Below are 18,253 nucleotides of genomic sequence, written 5' to 3'. Positions count from 1 at the left end.
GGCACAGTAAATAAAAACCAAAAAGAACAACCAATAAAAACAAAACAAAACAATCCACTATCTGAATCTGTGGATACTCTTTTATAACAGAGTAAACTGGTATTCTAAACAAAAGCAATATCTGAATCCTCTTTTCTTGCAGCTGCAGATGGGCTCAACTTGTAGCTATTTTCATTCAGAACAGAAAATAGCATCCAAACTGACCATTGCGTATGGGGACACTATGCTTAGATGAAGTGTTTGTATTTTGCAGCTGGATCTTGGCAGAACTCAGGAAGGACACCAGGTGATGTCCCTAGAGATCCCCAGGTGTCCTAGAAAACTAGTAATGGGATAACAGACAGTTACTGCTGGGATGGGCAAAACAATGTCCATATGATAGCAACAATTGAAAATACAAACTGAAACCAAATCAACAACTGTGACTTTTGATTTGAGGTCTGTGCAATAAATGAGCTGACTCAAAAGTTGCTAGAAGAGTACTTGCCTGTTTGGTCTGCAGATTGTAAATGTCCTGGTTCCTGCTCTCTCTGCCCACCCCAACAAGGGAATTTAGTTTTAACTAATACAGATAAAAAAGCATGTTCCTTATGGTACCGAAATGTAAATCGAATGATGCCTAGGCACATAACCTTTAGGTCTTTAAACAGCTTTTGTATTTAAAATTATTTTCTCTCAGTCTTTTACCTTCAACACCAGAAATTACCGTTTATTTATCCTGATGCAGAATCAGGAAATATTAAAAAATAAATAAATTATCCATTTTACCTGTAATGCACTGAAACTGTCCATCTTCTCTTCTTATTGTAAATGCTTCCCCTGGATTAACTTGCACAAGAATAACCTTAAAAATAAAAGAGTGTTCACAACCATTACACAGGAATATGTTACAGAAATGTGGTATGTGCAAAAAAAAAGTTTTACTGGGAAAAACAACACTTTTTTTTTTTTTTCTGGTTGTTAAATACATTTTCCACTTCACATTGTTTGCTGCCTTCATCCCCACCGAAAAGTACAAGTACAGATATTTTTAAACATACTTTTCCAAAGAACCTAGGAGAGAATAAAAATGGGTAAAACAGTACCTATACAAATTTCATTTCCTGGACTGCTTAGTATAGTTAAAATACTGTTTCTACAGCTTAAATTATTTCAACAAAACACATTAACTGCAACATAAATCAAACCATTACATAAAGTTTCAGAGGAAGCCTAGAACCCAGTGTTTGTATTTTAAACATAACTGCTTGGCAAACAGTTCTCAACACAAGGGAAATATTGTGCAATTTCCTTCTTTTCATGATCCAAGCATGTTTGCACATTCACTAATTATAAAACATTATTAGAAGTAATAAGGAAGTGCACCAGATGCACAGCATGAAAGAATATGTATAGTTTAATCCGCAGAAAACTGTTTATCCTAGTTGTCTTTTTGTGTTCAGTGTTTTTTCTTGTAGTTTTGTTGTTGTTTTGTTTTTGGACCAAGCAAAGTAGAATTGATAGAAAAGCACATTCAGCTGAAAAACTGCAAAAAGAAGTTGACCTAAACCAAAGCAGAAGCCCATTACCATTTTAGACTTCTGCATTCTCCTTTGAAACCTACCTTCCTGAAATGAAAAGTCTGTAACTATGAAGAACCCAGCGAAAATTATAAACAAGGGAAAATAAAGAAGAGCAGGTGCATTTCATGATTTCCTTTCTGGGTACATCTTCAGTCTCATTTGCATGTGCCTAAATACAGCAGGTGTCTCCCTCCTGATGTGAATCAGAGACAGATATCTCTATACACAACTCTTCAAAATTTTGGCCAAAAAATTTACTCTGTTAGTCTGCTCAAGTATATTGGGCTTGTTGCTTCTTCTTCACAAAGAAAACAGGAAACTTAATTGTTACTCATTTTAGGAATACCAGATCTTCCTCTTTTGTTTAATTTTGTCTTTTGCTATGTCTTTACATGTTCAGGCTCCTTTTTTTTTTGTGCCCAAAATAGCGAGGAAAAGGCTGGAATCACACAAATTCCTCCTCCTCTGTTAGAACTTTATAAATTCATTGAAAGATGACGCTTTTTACCCAAACATAGTTGCAAATTTCGGTCTATGGGGTTCAAGACCAGTTTAGCTCAGTTTTGGCCATGCACTTTGGAAATCCTACCTTGAATTGTTTTATGTGGTGCAGTTCTGTTACTACAAAAATACATCTTTTCAAAAACTTTAGGCTCTGTGAGGGAAAACAACAATGAACTGTATCACTACTTACATTTTATCATGTTGATAAATTTTCCTGATCATCTAAACTGTGTCAGCATATAACACGCAGTAAGAGTTCACACTTAATTTACCAACAAGATTTTAGAAGTGAGCTTCAAGTGAAGCTTGTATCTCTTCCAAAAATATTCTACTGCAGAGTTTATTGAAAGGGTTTGTAGTTAGCATTTTAGCAAGTGGATACCACCTTCAGACCAGGATGGAGGGAAATGTGAGTGATGAGCTCTAATTTCTTTTTCAGACCTCCCAAACAGATGTAACTTTTGAAAGACACATATTTCATTGACTTACTTTCCCCTCTCTTTGCTGCAATTTAAAGTTTTAGCTTGAAATTTAGCCTGGAAGTACTTAAAGCTTTGCGGGGGCATATACAAATCCCTGTCCATCCACATGTACAGAAAAATAGCCAGATTTCCACAAGTGTTTTGGCTGATTTAATATGCCCTGACTTCTGGAAGGAGCCATCCTGGCTGCAGTTGGCAAGCGATGTGGCAATCTACAAGTTTCACCTCATTGTGCTTGGTGTCCACAGCGTGAACTTGGAGAAGTGGGAAAGTTGTAAAGGTTTCAAGTTTTAGGGCAACAGCTGGAATTACTAAATATACTTTGAAGTAAGATGGAAGAGGGGATGAATAAAATGACTCCACTGTTTCCACTTCTTCAGTGCCGATGCCTGGCTCCTGAGGTCAGTGGCCTACGTAATGATGTTGCTTTGGGAACCTGCTAGTCCTCCTCCTCCAGACACCTGCCCCAACTGCAGCAAGTAGGCCACGCGCCTCCCAATATTCTTTTAGAGCCTTTTCTCCTGTGTGAAAACCTTTGTTGTTGGCTTCACAGCACCTCAGAAGATAAAGACTCAACACTCCAGCTGTGGCATAACGCAGGGAGAGGGAGCACTGGTCAGCACGGGCTGTGCCATGTTGCAGTGGGTCTAGTGATGAAGTCCAGCATCGTTTTCAGGTTGTCTGTGGGTTTTCCATGCCTCTGAGGGCATCTGAATCCCAAACAACTGGGTGCGGAGATTGGCTGATTTAATGCACATTAAATAGATGCTCAGATCTCAGGAAGAGGAAATAAAGCTTTTTTATTATTATTTTTATTTTTTCCAATGGACTATTAATCTGCCTGTACTTATTTGACTGGCTCCCACTTCCAGCCTTGCTTTTATGTTGTATGTTCCCATTTATATTTTACAACTGTTCCTCTATAGGCTGTATTTGTTGCTAAGCATGCCATAAGAGTCTGAATCAGGGCTGTAGTAATTTCAGAAGTTTCAAAACCCATTGGTTTCAAAAGCCTTTGTTCTGGAGTAAAGCGTGTCAATGTGACCAGTCCTACTTCTATGCCTCATTGCTGCTGAAGCCCAGGGGTCATCACTGCTTTCAGAAGGGTATTTTTGACACTCTCACACCTCCTGAGTAGATACAACTTGTAAGAAGAAAAATTAAAGCTATTCCTATTTACAGAGAGAGCGGTATGCTTCTTGTCAGAAGAGATACCACCAAAGAGAGACAATCACTCCTAGGGATTCACTCTTAGGTAATAAAAGTCTACTGCACATAATCAGAGATGCAAGAAAATCTCTCTAATGGAAAAGGTAACATGGCTCTTTCATAGCATCACAGTAGGCAAATAAAACTTAAAGGTTTCCAGTATTTATAGGTCTTCCACCTCATTCTAGGAGACTTTCAGAGGCTTGCACATCTCATTGCCCAATGTGCTACCTCATCAACCCAGTGGTGTTAAGAAAATTGAGGCTCTCGTCTTTCACAGTGAATGTTCTCGATCTCAATCTCCTTCTTCTTCAATATCGTTATTGGCTGGGACTTAATGAAATGCTTTGGAAAACTTTAATGGTTGAGTATCTTTTCCTGTGCCTCATTCTTTTCATGACAAATCCTGTTGCTTTTCTTGAAAACTCTGCTATCTGAAAGGCTAAACTTTCTATCAAAATCTAAAACCCCGCTATCCCCAAGCCAACATGCATTATTCTATCCACATTTCTGCTGCCTGCTCTTCTCAAGTAACTACGATAATCTGAAAAAACTTGTCATGTGCCAGTCTCAGTGGGAGGCACGTTCTACACAGCCTTCAAATGCCATTTCTCTTACTAAATCAACAAACACTAATTAAGGACTTCACAAGCTTAAAAGAATAATGGGAGCTTAAGACACTGAGTCCCTGATACAGGCTCTATAATCCTACAAACACATTTAAAGCACCACCAACTATAAAAAAAAGATGAAATTTAGAAATGTAATTTCTCAAAGCTAACACAACTTTGACTCAACATATTTTTGACTCAAGTTGAGAATATGTTAAGGTATTGCTACTAAGAAATGGAGTATTAGGTCAACTAATTTTGTGTCATTTTCACTAGGACTCTAAATTGTTTCCATTAAGCAGCTATTTAATAATGATCTACATGACCTCTGTACAGTTCCTGACAAAAAAAAAAAACAGTACAGAATACCTTTTCTGGGGAGATTAGCATACAGGTTGAAAATACTCAAGTGGAGCTACACATTTATTCTCAAAACTGTTATTGCATACATAAAACAAAATGGTCAGCTCACATGGCTAAAGCTTGAAATATCTGTAGCATCAGTGGCCAAAGTCTATCACAGAGTTTAAGCAGTGAAATTTCATACTTTTCAATGGTACTTAATTCCTTCTACAAAGGACATTTTAGAAGATAAACTCAAATCAAATGAACAACATACTAAGCTTTTTAGTGGTTTAATTAAATTGGTATGGATTACAGAGGTTTCTTCTTAATGCGATATTAAAAGCAAAATCCATCCTGAAAACACAGAAAGGTATTGCAAAAAGAAAGAGTATCTATTAAAACCCCCCTCTTTTAGCATGGAATATTGGACTTTTTTCCCCCTGGAGTTTAAAAATTCACTTCACTTCCCATCCATCCTCTGTCAGTTCAAGATACATAGCCTGGACTGGCACAGACCAGCTTCCCAACAGAACTCAATTGTGCCACATATTAGAGAGCTCAATATGGTTTTCCTGAAATCACTGCTTAAGCTCAGGCTGCTGCCCAAGCCAAATAAGAGCAGAAGAAATGCCCTCATGGTCTGGGTTGGTGGCCCAGGTCAGCAGTCCATTCTAGCACTTTATCTCCAACATATCAATTATATCAATTAATAGAAGGGCGAAGTAGCCTGGGCAGTTTCTGCAGTCCATCTTACTCACTGTCCATGAGTTTGCCTACTCATGGACAGTGAGTCCATGAGTCCAACTTTTGGAATCTGCTTATACTGTCTGCCTCCATAACCTCCTACAGCACTGAATTCCTGAAATTCACCTTTTAACCGTTTTAAACCAGTCTTCAACTACTTAAGCGTCTTTAGTTCTCGTACTATGGGATTTGCTGAACAGTTCATTTCACCTACCTCCTTCATTATTTTTAGATTTAGCAATTTCCCCTCCTTTTACCCCGTCTCTGTAAACTGAGGGATCCCAGTATTTGTCATCTCTAAGACAGCTGCTTCACCCTCTTGACCACACCAATGGTACCTAAAAACCACATCTGTATTAGCAAAGTGAGCTGTGCTCAGGAACATTCCCAGGTGCTGGAACAGGCACCTGCAAAGATGAACTACGTTATAGTAAGTCCTGATCACCATTTGGGTTGACGCCAGCAAGCACTCTCCTAGATGATGCTATAAACTGTTCCAGGGACCACTTTCACCAGGCAGTTTGCAGACAGATACTCCTTCTGGAGGAAAAAAAACAGTTTACTGGAACAGACTCATTCCATGACATTTAGCCTCAGTTTCTGGGAACATTCCTGAGCACACTTGAATTACTAATACGCAAACACTGCCTGACAGGAGCCTGGAGAAGCACTACAATGCTTGCTTATTTGGAGGACTAGTTAAGGGACATCCTCTTTATCAGCTCTGATCAATCTATTCCTCATCTAAATCAATTTGAGCTGCCTTATTTGACAAATCCACTCTTATAATACAATAATTCTATATATTTTTTAGTAATTTTTATCTCCCCAAAGAAACCCAAATTAAAATATAATTTTATTGTAGCACAACTAGTACGATCCAACCCTACAGAGACATGCAACATCGAGTTTGACATACTACCAACAGATGTACCAATAATTTAACAATAATTTCATCTGAAGATCTCATATATGATTTAGCTTTACTACACCAGTGTGAGATGGGATGAGAAAGTATTCAGATCTTCTATCTGAAGAATCAAAGGCAGTACGAATGCTCAAAGAGCAGCATGCTCAAAGTTCCCTATTTTTTATTCAGTTAGCTTTTAACTATCCGCGGGAGAAACTTCGGATGCTTTTGCAGACTGCACTAGAAAGGCAGCTGAATGCTTTTTCAAGTCGTTAGCTTATTTTTAACACCGAAGAAATACTTCTGATAAAAATGGCTGAAGTCAGAAAAAAAAAAAAAAAGACTAAGGATACAAACAACAAAAGATGGGTGGGAGACTAGTGCAGGCAGAGCTGCAGCTACCTGGGCTCTGAGCTGCTCCAATTTAAGGCCAAACATTAATGCTCATCTCCAGAAAGATCTACAAGTAACTTTTGTCAGCACAACCTGGAGGCTGAAGAAGTCAAAATAAGCTTCTTGGAGGTATTCTCACCACCAACATGATCACAGCAATGGCTTCTAAAAGCAGAATGGTAATCATACAAAATGTAACCAGTTCATACCTTACTAGACTTTGTATTTATGGATGCCAAATACCTTCTTAAAAACCTCATGTTTTGCTCATGGCAGACAAATATGCAGGTTAACGTTATTTCTTTATTGGAGCAGAGTGGGGGGCAGACGTGAATTTTTAATACAGAGCTGTTTGGAATATGTTGGTTTGCAGACTAATTAAATATGGCCCAAAAGCCCATTAATCCACTGAAACAGCAATTTAAAATGACCCTTCCTTCCATCAATAAGATGGACACTTCTTCATGCCTCTCTACTTTCCCTTCCATCCTGCTAACTGAAGCAGTGCTGTGTTAGCAGTTTGCCAAATTTCCAGGTAGGTTCAGCGAGCTGACAGGAAGGAAAGGCAGCCCAAGACTTGTGGCATCACAAACATATATTTACATTACAGCATGCAGGGAAAAGTTTTCCCCACGCTTTCAGCCACAAAGAAAACGTGACAAACCATAGGCCCAGTTAGTGGCTGGTCACTGAGAAGAGGACATGCCTGTCTTCCACCAGAGGGTTAGCAAGCAAGACTGAAATAAATCCTATAGAAGTCATTGTGAAGCATCAGTAGCAAACTAGGATTAAACCTTGATGAAGGACCTACATGATGTGAAATACTTGCAGAGCAGGAAGACAAAAAAACCTTAATTTACAGGTGTGTTACTCCACTGTTTTAAGGTAACACCTTTCCATAGCAGAAACCATAAACACAATTAGAAGTCCAAATTGTTTCTGTCCCTATGGAGGAGAAAAGAAGTCAATCACACATTCCAATAGGTAAAATGTGAAATAAGTCAATGGTAAATTGGCTTATTATGTAAAAACTTACCTAAAAACTACTTAGTAAAAGATGCCTAATTGCAAGTTTTACACATTTTTCTTCTTTTGCTCACCATTATAGACATTTAAAGGCAGCTCTCTATAGAACTGTCTAAAAAGGCATGGCTCCCTCCACAAATATACACATGTGCATGATACAGCCAGCCAGAAGGATGTTGCTCAAATGAAATCAACAGTCACAGGCAAAATAATCCTCACAAATATTCCGCGGCTTCTACCAAATACATATATGTAGTTCATTTGTGGAAGGAGATAGAATTTATTTTAAACAACTATACGTACAAAACGTTATTGCTAATATATATCCAGAGGTAATATTTTTAATTTACTGTTTAGATTCTCTAAGTCTAAACTTTGGTGGAAGTTAAAAAACACACCTGTCTGTGTCTAGAAGTATACTGATAGTCTTTCACGCAGGTATAAAAGTAAAGAAAATCCAAAATTAAGACATTTGCTAATCTTCTCCTCAACCCTGCTGCATAAATATACAAAGACCTACCTAATTTGTGGAGATGCTTGCAGATCAGATTTGAACAAGATTTATGAAAGAGCATCTAGTTTATCCTTACTACTTGAGGACAATTCTCACTATTACAAATTATAAGGCCACAGTTTAAATACCTGTATTTGTAAAAGGACAGGACTGAAATACAGTCGTAACTCTTATGAACCCACACAAACATTAAGAGATTCAATACAGACAGTCCAGTTTTGGTTACAAGTTCAATACTCGCAGCCACACTTCAAATTTGTTGTATTAAATTATGTTGCCCAAATGAGTGCTTCTATACTTACAAGCTTCACTGTCTGTATGAAAAGTTATTAGCTACTGAATATATAACACCATTTAAATATATATATTTAGTTTTCTGAATACCTGCTGATTTATCTCTAACCAGCAAAGTCTTACCTGGAAGATCAAAACTATCATTTTAGAGTTACTGGGATACAAGACAAGTCCCTTCATATTTGCATTAAAGAAAAATCTATAGATGTCAAGCTCTTTACATCTCTCAAAGATACATTTGTTCTCAAATGCATCCTTCAGTATCAAGGAGTATCAGTCTTTTGAAAGGAAAAAGAAAAACGTTAAGTTTGCTAAGTTTTTTAATACTGACTGAGGCTAAAGAAATCAATATACACTAAATATACACTAAATACTTAATGTAATATGAAGTTGAGGGATAAGCACACATGAGAACCAGAGCTCTTTTCTCTCTGCAGGCTACCACTGCCACAAAGACAAGAAAACCAAAGGAATCAGGCTGACTATCAGTGTAAAGAAATATTTGGAGTCCTTCCCTTTCCCCAGCCACTCACACCTCCCAATAAAGGGGAGGGGAACTGAATGAGTTCCCTGGTATCTCTGTCCAAAGGAGTTAGTTGTGCTTCATGAATTTACATATTTTTACAGAATGAGAGCGATCTGGGACAAGTTTTCCAACCAAGTTAAAAGCCTCTGAATACATTTAAGAAAAATGCTAAAAGATCTACAGCTATAGATCTACAGCTATAGATCCCAACCAAAAATGCAATCCTTCAGCAGCAAAACCAATTCATATTCTGGCACGCAAACTAAAACAATGAAAAACATGGGGAAGTTACAAATGCAAGGAGAAAGCAGGGAAAAAGCCAGGATATAATATATTAATTTTATCCACAAAAATCTAAAATCTAAAAACCTAAAATCAATACGAAGAGCCAAGAGTATGCCAGATTACAGCTGTGGTTAAGGCATATTTCAATGGAACATGTAGTGAGAGTGCTCCTGTACAATGAGAAGGGTTACAAATTGGAGCAAAGTGGTACTACTGAAAAGCAGAGCTCTGGTTTTCTCTGTTTTTGAGGCTTGTTTGCGTCTTTTTGGATGTCCCCCCACAACAAACAAAAAACCATCCTGGAAACCAAGAAGGCAAAGTGTCTCAAAGCATTTCACTGGACCCCTGATAACGTAACCTAAAAGCAATCACGATCTGCTTCTATATGAGCAGAAATAATGTTCTTTTCTGAAGGGGGTTTATTAGGAAAGCTGCAAGAGCCTCAGGGATGATTTTTTGGCTTGGTTTCTTTTTAATCTGAAAACATCTGTATTTAGCATTATTATGGTTAGAGGTGCTGAGTCAGTAGCAAATGTTTGTCAGCAAAAATCACAAATAACGTACTAAAATTGTGTCTTTAAACACAGTAGTAGAATACAGCAATGTTAAAAATGACAGCAGTGGTTTGTCTAAAAAAAAAATAAATACTGCAACTGAAATTAGCTCAGCAGTACTGATGAGCAGTATTTTCAGCCACAAGGACAAAGGTTTGTTCATTTCTGAACATTTCGCAGATTTAGGAAAAAACTGTAGCTAATTCTGACTTCAATTTTTTTTTAAATCCCTAACTAAAGCTGTTTAAAGGGTGGTACAGTCTCGCCTTTTGTGAGATGTATGCTGTACCTTTAACAGCCTGCCTGCAACCAGATTATAAAAGGGTGTATTTCTGGAAAAGGAAAACATAACACAATCCCCAACTTCCAGGCAGAGCCACATTTATGCTCTGTCATTAGCGCACGATCACAATTTTCTCCGCTAACCGCTCCAATCAAGACGTTAATTAGCGCCACGCTTCAATCCAGCATCCCGTTTCAAAAGCCTTAGCACTTGGACTTACTGTTGCTCGCATCCTTTTTATTTCTCTCATTCAACTGGTGCTACCCCAGTGCCAAAGGACGAAGGAAGGTTCAAGTCACCACTCCGGATGCTCCAGCCCGGTCCATTCACTACACGCGGAGGCGATCTTCGGTGATGTGCTGGGCGCTGCCCCCCCTTAGCAGGGCACCTTACCCTGAGCGCCACCGAGGATCTCCCTTTACCTTGCTCTCCGGCATCCACGGAGCATGCGGAGGCAGGATGCGAAAGGTAGGATCAATTAACGGTGTAGTCAGCGATACCTACCTCAAGCCTTCCTTCCTATCAAATTAGCCAACGTACAGTGAGCTTCCTGCTCGACACGAATGTATCATGTCACTATAGCAACTAAATCAACAAATAGCTGCTGCAGCATCTGCTTCGGGATCATCTCACGTCAGTCAACAGAAGGCTCGGGCTTAAGAGAACAAAGCTCCTGAATATATTCCCTCTCAGAAGCGCCTTTTCGGGCTATCCTCTCAATTCCCAGCTAGGAAGGAGCCCGCTTCTGACTTTATACTTGGATACGTGCTGCAGCTCGTGAGGGAAGAAGCCTGAAAGGAGGCGGGTGAGGAGCACTTCAGAAGAGAGTGAAAAATACAGCAAAGAAGTAATCAACCGGATTTTATCGTACTTGGTCTGTAATACTCTGTTACTCCATGCTGTGCATTTAGTTGCTACATTAGGATGCGTGAAAAGAGAAAAAAAAACACGTTTCCCAATTTGGCTTTAAAATCTCCTATTTACATATATCTGCCTCGAGTAATACTGTCACCAGAAATACCTTTTATTAGGTATTAATATTTAAGGCGTTGCAGGTGCTGACAGAGATGTTCCCCCCCCCCCATTAGTCTCCCCTAAGGAGTGGAACTGAACTGAAAACATCCATATCTGACATTTTCATCCATTTCTGACATTTTCATCACATTTCTGATGATTTAGCATCTGCTGTCTGTAATCCCAACCATAGCAGGGGTCCACTGGCGTGCTCTCACCTGTAGGAAGACAGCTAGGTAGGGGGAAACGCTCAACCCTCCCTCCCTGTAATGTGAGAAATTACTTCAAATACTAGATAAAACTTTAAGCATAACCTCATACCAAAGTCCTAGTCCATAAGCAGATGTGAAAGACGTAAGCAGCCTGGTACTTGGAACGTGAGAAGGTTAGATTACCAACTGGATGTTGCCTGAGGTGTAGAAAATTAAAAAAATATTTGGACAGTAATGCCCAAACTTTATATAAAGGGGCTCAAGCCTACAGCCCAGTTAAAACAAAGACGTAACTTTCCAGTACTCCAAGTTCAAGTCACATTCCCAACGTTTCATCAACAAAATATTCTTTAACAAGTAAAAGTTTTCCAGGCTCAAGAGAAGTTTCACATCCAACATCATTTCATTACTGAAAACATTTATTTTTTTGTTTCAAAAGGGGCTGTTTTCGTTCGAAGTACAAGGAAAATTTTGTTACAAGGAAAATTACGTCTCCCTTGGTTCCTCAGAGCATGGTCCAAAAAAAAGGGAAAACTGAACATCAGGTCAGGGTAACTCTACGACAGTTCTGATGTTGACTTCTTGTGATCTGTGGGTTTGTGGCCTCCTCTGTGCCATGTCTGCACGTCCCTAAAAGCTACTGATCAAAGAACACTGCGATACTTCAGGGTTGTTACTCATTAGCAGCACAGGAATTGACAGATGGAACCACATCTGTGGTCCAGCCAAGGTGATGTCAGCTACAAACATTGCACAAGTCACTTTTCCATTGATTATGTTCAAAATATGCTGTCCCTATTACGATGCTAATGAGGCTAAGGACAACACTTTTCCAGAATGAAACCCACTAACGTTTAGAAAACTGATTAAATGGAAAAATGCAAAAGAGCTATTTAATAGGTACTACAGACAGCATAAGAATATAAATTAAGAAAAAACACCAACAATTGATAAAAAGCTGGATTAAAACAGCGTCTTAAGCCTTCGGCAATTCAAAACAATTCCAAGAATTTCATGTTTGTCAGGAATATCTAATTCTCTCTAAAAGTCATCTTTCATAAATTTCTCTAGCTCTATCCTCTTTTAGACTTTCTCCTTTCCCATTTATGTTGGCTAACAACCAGTAAGGAGTTCTGAAAACTTTAGGTTGAGTTCTGTGCTATATCATTTCTATTCATGGCTAAAGACACAACATTTCTGTGGTATTTATAAGGAAAAGTAACACTAGAATTTTGTCTTCAGTCCTCTTCTGTTTTTGTTATGATTGATAGAAGAAAACAAGCTTCTCAAGCTTATTTACAGATGTCCTACAGATACTTTTCACTACCCAAATGACATTATTCAATGCTCTTAATAATAAAGTTCTAAAATCTTACTGTATTCCACCAAGCTTATTTGAACAAATTTCAATTTATGGATTTCACACAACTGAACATTTTTCTACCCTAGCATCTGCTAGCACTGACTGATAACCAAGAGAAATCTAGCTGCTCTACTGAGATTAACACTTCCCAAAGAAAAACAGGAACGTAAAGGTTGTTAACAAATCTTGATTTTTGGGACTATGGAGGAAATCCATAAAGAATTATGTAAATGTCCACATAATTAAGTTGAAGTAATGATTCACACGTTTGGGATTTAAAACTAAAACAAAAGGAGAACCAGACTACTTCATGGCTTCTTCCTCACTTTCTTGAGGACATCTTGTCAACTCCTAAGGCATCGGGGGTGCCAGCAAGCGACTCTGTTTCCTATTTCTAAAAAGAATTTGATGCAACAAAATTAGCAAACATTTAATCTTTAATCACTGCTACAAAATGCTGTCAGCACAACTACATGCACTAAGACCATCAAATATCCCTAGACGCAACTGGAAGAAGAAGAGGTTGGAAAGATGAACCACTGTTCAACAGCACTGACATTTGAAAACTACAGATTTTGGTAAGTTTTTGCTCCTTTATATAGTAAAGCTGGTTGGAAAGATCTGAGAATTGGTGATAATTTTTTCTAAGAATATGGCAATTTTTTTATGGAAAAGTTTTTAAAATTATTATTGAACTCATCCATTCCCCCTCACCTCTTCCACATGAAGAGCAGAGCCTTCTCCATGTGAAAGATGAGCTGAAAACTGATCACAGGATAAAAAAAAAAAAAGATGGTTTGGAGAGCTAAAGCCTTCTTTTGTAAAAATAGAAAGTCTTCTGAGAAGAACCAGTAAAAAGATAAATGTTAAAATCTGCATCTTATGTCACTGACAAACATGTCCAAGACTTGTTAGTGCCTATGTATAACAGTGTCAGTGTATGTTCTACAAGTGCCTTTGTCTCTTGCTTTATTGATGAAAAATATTTACATTTTTTATGTACTTTGTCTCTGTTTTGTCTCTTCTCTTCTGCATTCCGCGATTCTCAAAGCTTGGCTAAGCAAAGTTTTATTTGTCTCATTTACAGCAAACCCAATCTGTTTCATTAGCATAGAAACAGGCTGTGGTTAGTGGATAGCGCACAGAAGATTTGCTACTTAAAATAATCCAACTGTAATATCTTTAAATCACGAAAAACTAAAAATGTAATGGTAACAGAAGTGTTTCAAAGAATCTGGATAATGAAACCAACACACATTTTGTGTTTCAAAGTTTTAAGCTAATCCTTGCTTACAGGGAAGTAAAAAGAAACTGTGTTATGGGCAGTCTCTGAACTCTGGAAATTTCTGAGGCATCTGGCCATGGCCAGCGGTTAGAAATACCAACCTCTGTAAATAAAAACTAGAAGACTTGAAGCAGATTATTTTTATTTCACCATGGTTTGTTGAAGTCCACTGGACTAGATCTTCACAATGCTAAGCAAAACTGGATGAGGGACAGAGCTCATACTATACAAAGTGGTAAGGGCTAAGCTTCCAGCTAATACTTAATGTACTGGGGATAGACAGTCTCCTCAATAGGCACTTTCCATAAATCTGCTTTATTTGCAACAAGCTGAAGCAGAATCAGAGAACAAACTTCCATTTAAGTTGTACCCAGATGGATTAAAATGGTAGAAGACTGCCAATTTCATTTTGGAAAACTAATTTAACAGAAATTTTTGCCTTAAGTGAAAGTGACAAAAAAAAACCAACCACCTTCCTGTTGCTCAAGAAGCTACAGATATATAGAAAGATGTTTAAATGCTTAGATAAATCAAAAAATCGTGTTATATTTCCTGTACTTTGACTGCAAGCTGTACCAGCAGTTGCCACGTAAAGTACTCCGCAAAATACGTATTATTTATTCGGTGTTCAAAAACCTACTTCGGCGGGCAAAAACCTACTTTTTTTTAAAACCCTCAGTCTTTCTGAATTTGTTCTGGAGATCTTAATGCTGGGAAGATCTTATTTGCTGGTTAGCACGCATTTGAAAAAAGCTGAACTGTTGTGACAGCTTTATAGAGTTGCTAGTATTTTGCCTCCATACAATACCTAACAATAAAAAAAAATCTTGCAAACATTATAAAAGCTAGCAGAGATTAAGAAATGGAGGTAAACAGTTAAAAACTCTTCAAGTGATGATGCAAGTCAATGGCATTCTTCACCTACAAGAATTTCTTTGTCCAGATATTACTGACATGGCTGAAGACGTGCAACCGGTTTGGCATTTATGAGAAACAATATACAAGATTATAAAGCAGTCATAATCAACCTTTGGCCTAACAGCTGAACACATTATTTCAGAAAGGTCATAAAGCTACGATTGATTCTCCCTACGTAGGCTGAGGCAGAGCCCTTTCAGCACGTATCCTGACCCCTTTCAGGCTATTTCTCCCCCTTGCAACCAAGAAGTTAAATCACCATTGGGTTATTCTGGTGGACATCCTCACCAATTACACAGAAGCAGCACTGATTCTGGCTGTGAAACCTATTTTCTCTAATTTATATCAGAGTTATTTCAATCATTATTAAATGATGGGAGAGAAGATACAACCTTCTTCTTTTCTCCATATCTTGACAAAGACATTTTAGGTTACAGAACTCAACAACAACTAAGAATTTGAATTAAAGTATAAATATCCTTTAAAAAACGATTCCTCTCCCGCAATGCAACTGTAAAATTAAGGGAAAAAAATACATAAACAAGATGAAACAGAGTACGGACATTTGTTTTCTAAGAAGTTTGCAACATTTGAAAATTACGTAAGTCATTGGTTAATCAAGTATATGGACTAGAAGAGAATTCTCTTTTTCCCAACACTACTGATGACAGCTCAGATTCCTATTTGGTGGTACAGCAATAAGGTGAAAGACAACAGGATTAAGGACTGCTATTTAAGGTAGAAATGTTAAATCCAGACCACAAAACGAAGTGTCAAAAGAAGAGCTATGTTCTAAAGTTATTCAAAATAGGATTTCATCAAAAAAACAAGTATGAGTTTCTATATCTAGCTTCTGAAATAGCTTTTTAAAATTTCCCTCTTCTAAAAGTGCTCCCCATACATACAGTTTTGTGTAGATCTGTGTATCACAACACTGTGTGACAACAGCAACCAGAGTTAGAAAATAAATTGAAGGCTCTGGCCTTCAGTTCTCAGGTTGGGAAGGCTTGGTCAGTCCTGGACCAAGGGGTCAGTGGGAGGAATCACCACAGCCCATAGTCCTTTCCTGTGTCTTTTCTCCTCTACTTTCAAAAAGGAAGGAAGAGAAATTAGAGCCAAAGGCCATTTTTATTGTGGTGCATAAACCCCAATCTACTTCCTTCCACTTCTTCCCGAAGGATGTAATTCTGTCTGCTCTATAAAATGTATAATTCTGGAATATGAAGAAGGGTAGATGGACTTTGCCCAGTTAAAAATTGAGAAATGTCTTAATCACCAGGAAAAACAGGCTTTAGCTAGCAATGGATCTACTTCAGATGACTTGTTTGCAAAGAGTCTAATTCTGACATATTTGAAGAGTTGAGTTTCTGTAGTTAAAAATAACTTTGCAAAGCAGTTGCATTTTTTTCTACAATTTATGGAGAGATTACAATATCCATCTTCTGAGAGGGAACCTGAAGAACCCAATGGAACCCAATGTAAACAGTAAGGGCAACTCTGTAGGATGCAGGTTTGACTCTGGTTTACCTGACACCAAGTGTCCTGTTGCACAAAGAGGAGCCATCAACATGCCCGAGCCCAGGAGAGGAATACAAGTCTTACTCACAGAGGAGCACAGACTCAGGAACCCACTTGCAACAGACCTCAGAGAGGAACTGGCCTACCTCAACGCTTGCAGCTCTGGGCAACATGCACCTTCTCATCTCATTAAGAGAAGCACACAGATCTTTAGTCACCTTCCTAAAATAAGGAAGAGATCATCTTTCAGACACGCTTATTACTCTCTGTTGGCTGTATTAGCAAAAAAGAATGACTAATGCTGACTTTGAGTCTGATTTTCCCGTGTCATCCAAATCTCCCAAATGTCAGCTTCTGGAAGAGATTCATTCCACAAGGGGAACCCCTGCCCCAAGTACCTTGGGAGGAATCTAACCATATCAGAGACCAAAACTGATTCAGGACTCACAGCATGCCAATTAAATCAAACATTTAGAGAGTAAGAGAAGGACTATTCAAATAAGTTTTATGAGGTTATTTCATTCCATGAATTTTCATGCTGAACACAAGTAAGAAGACTTGGACTACATAGCCTCCACCCTTGTTCCTAGTTTTTTTTTTTTTGCAGTAAATACTAAAATAAATATATTTGGATGCAAATTTAAATTGTGTACTAAATCAAATGCTACTTTTTGCTTGCTACCCAAGAGCAGCACAGTATTCATACATAACTAAACCCAGAAGAGTTTTGAATCCTTTCACTTGCTCCTGAGAATGACAGCCTCTTCTTGGAAATGTAAAGCAAACTTTTAGTGCATTTGCAATCAAAGATGAAGCTTAAATATGTAAGAGAAAAATCTGTTCTAAAAGGCAACAAGAAGTCTACGCTTAACTGAGACAAAACTTCACTCTTCCTGACCAGAAGAATATGAACAACTCAGACACAGCAAGGATATAGTAACCTTGAGGCACCAAAACTTACATCCTCACAGCCTTTTTTTTTTTTTTAAATAATAACCAACAACTTTTACAGAAAATTCTATTTTGTGTATGGAATGCCCCATACAAGTTTGATTATGTATTTTTCCAGTGATATTTGCTACACAAAAGTACTAATCAACAGTGGAAGAAAAATGAAGTCTGATAATCAGCTTCCATATGCTGGAGCTGCAGCATTATATGCAGAAGAGTTCCAATGATTCCAGTGAACATAATTCTGTTGCATTTCAATGCTGTGAAGTCACTGAAGGATGGAAGAATAATTGTTAACTAAAACAAGCTTTAATGAACTCCCCCTCTAAGTTAGACTTATCTGCCAACTCAATGGAGACAAAGAGGATGTAAAAAAAAAAAAAAAGATGACAGAAGCAGCCATGCATGTTCTCTGTGAAATCAAAACAAAGATAAAGGAAAGGAAAACAGAACAATATGGAAAGCTGCGAAAACAGTTATAACATTGTATGTTGTTAAACAACTTTTAACACAGATTTTTTCTTATAGAGGAAAAAGATCATGAAACATATGCAGTTCTAGGCTTGATTTTCAGCAGCAAGGCAAAAACAAAGCAAGCTGGAACTTGATAATGTACCATATGCTTTTCAGAAACAGAAGCGTCAGACCTAAAACTGAAGAAAAGCATTTAGTAACCTAGTTCAGATCTTCGTTATATTTCTTCTGTAACTCCACATACGCAAACAAGTAATTAATAAGCCAAAAAAGAGG

The 18,253-nt window shown here is 37.9% G+C and overlaps 1 protein-coding gene across 3 annotated transcripts in view; it reads right to left on the bottom strand.

The window, feature by feature from the left end:
• The window catches only part of FNDC3A (fibronectin type III domain containing 3A), a 115,091-nt gene that overhangs the window by 74,417 nt on the left and 22,421 nt on the right, over window positions 1-18,253 (bottom strand). For all 3 annotated transcript variants that reach the window (XM_032186740.1, XM_032186748.1, XM_032186757.1), the window contains exon 3: window positions 769-844. In XM_032186740.1, the coding sequence (XP_032042631.1) occupies window positions 769-844 (76 nt within the window). The remainder of the gene's footprint in view (window positions 1-768; window positions 845-18,253) is intronic.

Source organism: Aythya fuligula, chromosome 1 (assembly GCF_009819795.1).
Source record: "Aythya fuligula isolate bAytFul2 chromosome 1, bAytFul2.pri, whole genome shotgun sequence".
Taxonomy (NCBI): Eukaryota; Metazoa; Chordata; class Aves; order Anseriformes; family Anatidae; genus Aythya; species Aythya fuligula.
This window is presented reverse-complemented; position numbering and strand designations above follow the sequence as displayed.